The sequence below is a fragment of the Elephas maximus genome, chromosome 7 (genome assembly GCF_024166365.1).
Source record: "Elephas maximus indicus isolate mEleMax1 chromosome 7, mEleMax1 primary haplotype, whole genome shotgun sequence".
Lineage (NCBI taxonomy): Eukaryota > Metazoa > Chordata > Mammalia > Proboscidea > Elephantidae > Elephas > Elephas maximus.
The window spans coordinates 110,140,156-110,148,565 of NC_064825.1; the positions used below are offsets into that span (position 1 = coordinate 110,140,156).

The 8,410-nt window shown below is 37.8% G+C and overlaps 1 protein-coding gene across 1 annotated transcript; it reads left to right on the forward strand.

Moving 5' to 3' along the window:
• Nucleotides 1–6,658: 6,658 nt before the first annotated feature.
• On the forward strand, nt 6,659–7,375 carry LOC126080329 (olfactory receptor 5T1-like). Its single transcript, XM_049891581.1, has one exon. It carries the CDS (start codon nt 6,659–6,661, stop codon nt 7,373–7,375), a length of 717 nt encoding a protein of 238 aa, XP_049747538.1.
• The last annotated feature ends 1,035 nt before the right edge of the window (nt 7,376–8,410 follow it).

An 8,410-nucleotide genomic window follows, 5' to 3' on the forward strand; every position in this document is an offset into this window, starting at 1 on the left:
ATGTCCTGCATCATTAGATTTATTTTCCAATCCTATGTCATAAGCTTTTCAACTGAGGAATCATTTTTTTGGAGGTCAAGGTGATTCATTGAATTATTTTTATCAGGTGGTTTATTTTATCCAAGCTATTCTCTTGTTTACTGCAGGAGGAGAGGGGGATCTTGTTTCTTCTCTGTTCCAGAAAAGAGTTAGTGTGTTTTCTCCTTGGGAAATCCCCTATGGCCTACAAAAAGGCCTTAAGAAGCTGCTATAAAAATCCATACAACATAACAGTCATAGCAAACATTGACTGAGTGAGTAGTTTGGTTCCACAGGTAAGAGGGAACCTTTTTCCACACTTACAAAATATTTTAGAAGCTAGATACTTGAATCTCAAACTAAAGTACATCATTTAATATTCAAATTTGAAATAGGTGATTCTAGTTAATTCAGACTTGTATTAAAAATTGAATCCGGTATCTTCCTGAGAAAATAGCAAAGAAAACAGAAAGGGCTCCTTTTATACTTAGGTCAATAGATGTGTAAATCAGAAATTTCATCATAGCAGCAGTATAATTAAGAAGCTATATTTAAAAATCAAGGAAATCATTAAATGAAGGAAAACCAGATTTCAAACAGCACATTAGTTGTATGGTATTTCAGGGTCATAATTGCTTTCACTTGAAGAAATATAAATTAATTTTAAAAGTATTTTGTTCTAAAAAACATTGATTTTTTTTTTTCTTTTTAATTTCCTGGTCTATTTAAGCTGGGTTAATTTAAAAAAAAAATTAAAATATGTGAGGATATTATTCTGCATTTTTTCTAGGGAATGATGACACCAGAATTATGGCATGGCATAATGGAATTGCAGTATGGTCAATTGGAAACGGTGTAGACTACGGAATCAGAGAAATCTGAGCTGGAATGTTTGCTCCACTAGTCACTATCTGTGTGACTTTGCCCAAGTTATATGTCTAGGTGGGCCTCAATTCTTTCATCTGTAAAAGGACATTAACTTAGATTGTTTTAAGTTTGCTCTGTAGATTACATATGATAATGTACACAAAATTCCTGACCGCTAGGGTCCACTTGGAGCCCTGGTGATGCAGTGGTTAAGAGCTCCGCTGCTAACCAAAAGATCAGCAGTTAGAATCCACCAGCCACTTCTTGGGAACCACATGGGGCAGTTTTATTCTGTCCTATAGAGTTGCTTTTATAGAGTTGCTATGAGTCAGAATCGACTGGACCACAACAGGGCTTTTTTTCTTTTTTCATTTAGTTTCCTTGCTGTTGTCAGGTGCTGCAAGTCAGTTCTGACTCATAGTGACCCCATGTAAAACAGAATGAAACACTGCTGGTCCTGTGCCATCCTCATGATCCTTGTTATGCTTCAGCCCATTGTTGCAGCCTTGTCAATCCATCTCATTGACGGTCTTCCTCTTTTTCACTGACCCTCTGCTTTACTAAGCATGATGTCCTTCTCCAGCGACTGATCCACTCAATAATATACAGTAGCTTCATAGCTTCTCAACCTTAGTATTTGTGGTATTGTTCTCAGGAACTTCTGATACCTTACATTTTCTGACTGTATGAGACTTGAGGAACTAATTTGATTTTACTCTTCCTGATGGTTCAGGTTTTATTCAATATTTCAGGGTATTTGTTTTTGTCTTTCTAGTCTCTATCTCCTGTTAATGTGAAATCAACTAGTTGTAAAAACACTAGTTCTAATTTCCTTACAGCTTATTAAACAGAAATGTCTGTTTGAAGAAAGTTGAAGAAGCATTTAAACCCCATACTTTTTTCTGTATCAAGTCTCCAGCTCCCTACAGTGATGTAGATAATTACTTTAATGGGAGCTAACATGGTGTAAAACCTAGCTTCCTTTATAAATCACATTCTTGTTCTACAGACAAGCTCAGAGCCATGAATGGTGCCTGAAAGTTACATCAGCGAGAGTATCGGGAGAACTTAAACAAAACACACAATTATTTCACTGACAAGACAAAGGCAGAGTGTACTGGCAGAAGTGCATTTTTTATGATCCTTTACAGCATAGAACCTTAGGATTCATTGGGTGTAATTTCATTGACATGGTATTTGAATACATACTTAGAGTCATAAAGGAGACCAGGTGATGCAGTGGTTAAGTGCTAGGCTGCTAACTAAAAGGTGGCATTTTGAATCCACCAGCTGTCAGTGGGAGAAAGAAGCAACAGTCGGCTTCAGTAAAGATTTAAAAGCAAAAAACCAAACCCACTCTCACTGAGTCCATTCCAACTCATAGTGACTCTGTAGGACAGAGTAGCCCCATAGTGTTTCCAAGGAGCAGCTGGTGAATTTGAACTTCTGACTTTTTGGTTAGCATCTGAGCTCTTAAGCACTATGCCACCAGCACTCCTCAGTAAAGATTGCAGCCTAAGAAATCCTATGGGGCAGGTCCACTCTGTTTTACAGGGTCACTGTGAGTCAGAAAGAATTCCATGACAACTTTGTGTGTGTGTGTGTTTTATTTAACAAATATGAATAACTAAAAAAAACACCTAGCTACTGGCTTCAGGGTCAGTCATTGCTCAGTGTTTTGATGAAAAAAAAATTGAACTTGTAACTTTTTTTTTAATAAATAGAATTTGAAAGTTACTTTTAAATTTAATGTATGTTTCACATATAATCAAAAATTTAATTTAGTTAATTATGTTGATACATCACATTAATAAGCACTCCGCATGAATACTTTGTCCATGTGGTTGAACAGGATGTGTCTGAAATATTCTGTCAGTCTTACCTGTTGCTTGGTACAGAGGACGATGTTACTTCTTCAAACTCACACTGTCACTAGGTGCTATTTCTGAGATTTTAATAGAGGTTTTTCAAGTCCAAATATAATGTCCTTAATCTTCCACTATTGCTGTTTCATCTCAGACTCATATGTGAAGAGACTGTTAGAACTACAACCTAGCTGGCATTTTTCCTGCATGTGTTAGTCAAGTTATATTTTGTAATAGATTTTGTAATGGATTCCTTCAGTACAGTAATAGTCTCTTATTCAAAATTTGCTGTCATATTTTTATTTCCCTTCACTGTGCTTTTTCCTATCTACTACTACTTCCTATTTCTACTCTGTGCTATAATGTCGCTATTAGTCAGAATTGACTCAATGGAAAAGGGTTTTGTTTTGTATTTCTCTTCAATAAATATTTTTTTTTTGTCTTCCACGGATTCTTGAAAGGCAAAGAGAGAAGAGACAAAGGAAAAGAAAGAGATAGGCAAAAAGAAGAGAAAGAGGATTGAGGATGATTTGAACAGAAATGAAATTGTGAATTTTGAAGAACAGATTAATATATATTTTATTATTTATTGGATGCCTTTATTAGTTCTGATTTATATAACCTAAAATACAATTAGAATTTATTATAAGAAGATATTAGTGTGTATATTCCCAAGAGTTATATACAAATTACCTGGATTTAGACAGAGCTAGCAATTTAATATAATTATATCTTTTTATACTAGAGTTCTCTGAAGATCAAAAGACCATTTTTTGCTCTGTGACCCCAGTTTATGAAGTTATTTATTCTAGGTATTAGAAAAATCTCCCACATGGATCTGTGAGGAGCATTTTAGAGAAAAAGGAGACATGTACCTTCCTCTCCTTCCAACGGTAATAAAGCTGATTAGCTCATTCTCTTCTTTAAAAATGATGTCTGAATAAGATAAAACTGTAATAAGTGGCATGAGATGAATATAAATCATTTGTACAACTCTGTTTGAAGTCCCACTCTATTCATGACAGATTTTATACTTCCCGTTGTTGTTAGTTGCCCTGAAATCAGTTCTGATTAATGGCAGCTCCATTTACAAAAATGCATAGTGTCGCCTGGTCCTGTGCTGTCTTCATGACTAGTGACATGCTCCAATCTGTTGTTGTGGCCACTGTGTATTCTGAGTGCCTTCCAACCTGGGGGAGTCCTGATGGTGCAAAGGTTATGCCCTGGGCTGCTAACCAAAAGGTCAGCAGTTTTAACCTACAGTTGCTCTGCCAGAGAAAGATGTGGCAGTCTTCTTCCATAAAGATTACAGCCTTGGAAGCCCTATGGGACAGCTCTATTCTCTGCTGTGGGGTTCTTATGAGTCAGAAAGGATTCATGGCAATGAGTTGGTTCGGTTTGGTCAAAACTTGGTGGCTTATATTTAGCACTATATCTGGCAATATTCTGTTATGATCCATGGAATTTTCATTAGCTAATTTTCAGAAGTAATTCTCCAGGCCTTTCTTCCTGGTCTGTTTTAGTCGGGAAGCTCCTCTCAAAACTATTCACCTCAGGTGACTTTTCTGGCATTTGAAATATTGGTGGCATGGCTTTCAGAATCATAGCAACACATAAGCCACTTCCTTAAACGCTGAAGAACAATGGGTCAAACACATCAGTCTATGACACAATGAAGGAAAAACGAAAGTCCTGAAATCTCACTCCTAAATAAGATGAATCCAATATTTAATGTTGTTTTAGTAGGTGAGGCTTTCAGTTGAGGTACAGATGCCTCTTTGGTTCTTTTTTTCCCATGTACTTTTCTTTATTCATACTCCATTAAATGAGAAACAGCCTGATGGCACACAAGAAATAAATAAATAAATAGTACTACTTTGTGGCAATAATAGTGATTTTAGCCTTTTAGCAATAACAGCGATAAATTTATTAGTAATTATTGGGTGACATTTATTTCATAGTTATTCTAAGACTCCATAAGCAACTATAATATATTAAAGAAATGACCATGTTATTCTTGGGGTGGGGCAAGGGAAGGAATATGTCTCTAAAATCCACCCAAGGACTTTGCAGGACTACGAGAGAAAAAACAGAAACCAAACCCATTGCAGTCAAGTTGATTGTGACTTATAGTGACTCTACAGTGGCCTTAGACAGAAAATCTTATAGGTTTTCCAAAGCTGTAATCCTTGCCAAAGCAGCCTGCCACATCTTTCTCCTGTGTAGTGGCTGGTGGTTCCAACTGCTGACCTTCAGATTAGAAGCCAAGTACTTAAGCACTGTTCCACCAGGACTACTTACGAATAGAAAGAAGTTTCAAAATCGTCATTAAGTTAACACTTGAAAAACAGCAATAATGGTACAATAAGCTGCAAAGGAAAAACGGACAACTTAATAATAAGTGTTTGAAAGAGAAACTTTAAAAAAAAGATAATGTCCTGTTTTCCTTTGCATATAAGATGAATCTGTCTCCAGAATACAGTCTGCTGTCCTGCTCACCACCGTTCTAGAAATGCCCATGGAATGGGATAATTAAGAGAAAATGGCATATAAAATGGTTGGATCATCAGAGACTGCCTTTTAAAACAACTTGAAATGTAAGTCTAAATTATCCTATTCTCTAGTATCTGAAAAAAATTTAAAATTAGATCTTTTTCACAAAGTTTTTCTCATTTAAATGTAATCCAATCTTGTGAGTGGTTAATGCCGTTGTTCTCATAATCGAGGACGTTAAGGAAAGGTGCGGATGCACACTGCAGCAAATTCTGGGCTAGTGTCCTAGTGTGTACTTTCAATTATATGGTTTTTGGATTTTTAAATTCTTCTATTCATTGGTCTTTGAGAATCACAAGATTTCATATTTTTGAGAACCACTTAAGTTGGCAAGTTTTTTTTTTTTTTTGTGGTTGTTTTTTGTTTGTTTCTTTTAACATGACAGGTTTGGCTAAGAAAGCAATGAAACCATTTCTTTTATATATAACCAGAAAATTGCATCCACGTGGGACCAAATGGAGCCCTGGTGGTACCGGGGTTAAGAGGTCAGCTGCTAACCAAAAGGTCGCCAGTTCAAATTCACCAGCCGCTCCTTGGAAACCCTGTGCAGCAGTTCTGCCCTGTCTTGTAACGTTGCTATGACTCAGAATCTTCTGGATGGCAAACGGTTTGGTGTTCTTGGGGCTCAACCCCTTTGTCACTGCCTATCCCACCTCTAGGGGGCAGTAGTGGTTCTGTGGTAGAATTCTGCCCTTTCATATGGGAAACCCAGGTTTGATTTCTGGCCAAAGCACCTCAAGTGCAGCCACTGCCCATTTGTCAGTAGAACTTGCATCTGCTGTGATGCTGAATAGGCATCAGCAGAACTTCCAGATTAGGATGGACGGGAAGTAAGGCTTGGCGATCTACTTCCGGAAATCGGTTAATAGAAACTCCGTGGATCACAGAGGTCTGATCCTGTTGTGCATGCGGTTGCCATGAGTCGGAGGTCAACTCAAAAGCTGTTAACAGCAACAACAACATCCCATCGCTGCCTATAGGATGTTATTACCCCCTTCAAAAAAACAAAGATGAAGACGTAATTGGGTACACTCTGTGTCCACAGGATGTCAGAATGTTGCATTTAGGACCCAGACACAGCCACAGTGTTGTCAGCAGCAGTAGAGCCCTACAGGATCCAGTTGAAGAATATCACCGAAGTCACCATGTTTACATTGCTGAGATTCACAGATGACTTTGAGATTCAGGTCTACCTCTTTTTGCTATTTTTGGCAATTTATATTTTTACTCTGCTGGGAAATTAGGGGCCGGTTTTATTAGTCACAGCAGATGCCCGACTTCACAATCCAATGTACTATTTTCTGTGCGTGTTATCCATCTTGGATGCCTGGTATTCTTCAGTTGTCACTCCAAAAATGTTGGTCAGTTTTCTGACAGACAATAAAGCCATTTCATTCATTGGATGTGCAACACAGATGCTGCTCTTTGTCACTTTGGGGACCACAGAAAGCTTTCTCTCGGCGTCAATGGCATATGATTGCTATGTAGCAATGTACAACCCACTTCTGTATTCAGTTAACATGTCACCCAGAGTCAATGTGCCACTCATCACTGCTTCGTATGTTGGTGGTATTGGGCATGGTACTTTACACACAGTTGCGACTTTTAGCCTCTCCTTCTGTGCATCCGATGAAATTAGACGTGTCTTTTGTGATATCCCTCCACTCCTTGCTATCTGCTGTTCTGACACTCATATCAACCAGCTTCTGCTCTTCTACTTTGTGGGTTCTATTGAGGTATTCACCATGCTGATTGTCCTGATCTCCTGTGGCTTCATTTTGTTGGCCATTCTGAGGATGCACTCTCCTGAAGGGAGGCAAAAAGTGTTTTCCACTTGTGGTTCTCACTTAACTGGAGTGTCAGTTTACCATGGAGCAATCCTCTTCATGTATATGAGACCAAGTTCCAGCTATGCTTTAGACCATGACATGATAGTGTCTATATTCTACACCATTGTGATTCCCATGCTGAATCCCATCATCTACAGTTTGAGGAACAAAGATGTAAAAGAAGCAATGAAAAAAGTGTTTGAGAGAAATTGGTTTGTAAAGTACATTTTTAGCATTGAGTAAAACCGAAAAGAATGTTGGATGTTAGTCCCTATTTCTACTCAAAACTATCAAAGAAAATGTCTTGCTTGTAGTTAATAGTGTCCATATGTCCTAGAACATTTTCAAATAAACCACTAATTTATCTTTCAATGCAGAATTTTACAAGTGCAAATAAATTTTACCTCTATATACCTATGGCTGTATTCAAAATGATCCATATTAAACATTTATTGATGAATTAGTATTTGTGTAACTATTTTCACTTACTATAATGATGATGGAAACCCTGGTGGCGTAGTGGCTAAGTGTAACGGCTGCTAACCAAAGGGTCTGCAACTCAAATCTGCCAGGTGCTCTTCAGAAGCTCTACATGGCAGTTCTACTCTGTCCCACAGGGTTGCTAGAGTCAAAATCAACTCGACCGCAACAGGTTTTGGTATAATGGTGATGCCCTCAAAACTCTATGACGTAACTTACCCTCACAATTTTTATAACAATTACTCAGCACTCTTTTGGAAGTTTAATTCCTCACCCTGCAATCCCTGTGAAGAATCTCCCAAAGGTTACTTTACTTGCCCTCTGTGCCCTCACACATTCAAATCCATGCATCCTCTGATCACGTCTTTTGCCTTGTTTGGCTGAATAGCATAAACTTTTATTCTGTTATTAAAGTTTTTCATTGACATTGCCCAGTCTCAGGAATTGACTCTATCCATTCTGAAAATATGAAATATATACTGAGACTAAACTAAATCAATAGCTATTGAGCCTACTTCAACTCTTGTGACCCCAAGTATGTTACAGTAGAACTGTACTCCATAGGTTATTCAATGGCTGAGTTTATGGAAGTAGATCACCAGGCTTTTCTTTTGAGGCATCTCTGGGTGAGCTCAACATCCAAACTTTTGATTATCAGCTGGGTGTATTAAACATTTGTACCTTCCAGGAATCCCATGCTAAGACTTTATTGTTATTTGTTAGGTTGCTGTCAAGTCAGCTCCTACTATTGGTGACCTTATGTATAACAGAATGAAATATTGTCTGATCCTGTGCCAT

What these genes read in the sequence shown, in the direction of transcription:
- LOC126080329 (XM_049891581.1), top strand. Translation starts at nt 6,659, where the DNA reads ATGTTGGTCAGTTTTCTGACAGACAATAAAGCCATTTCATTCATTGGA.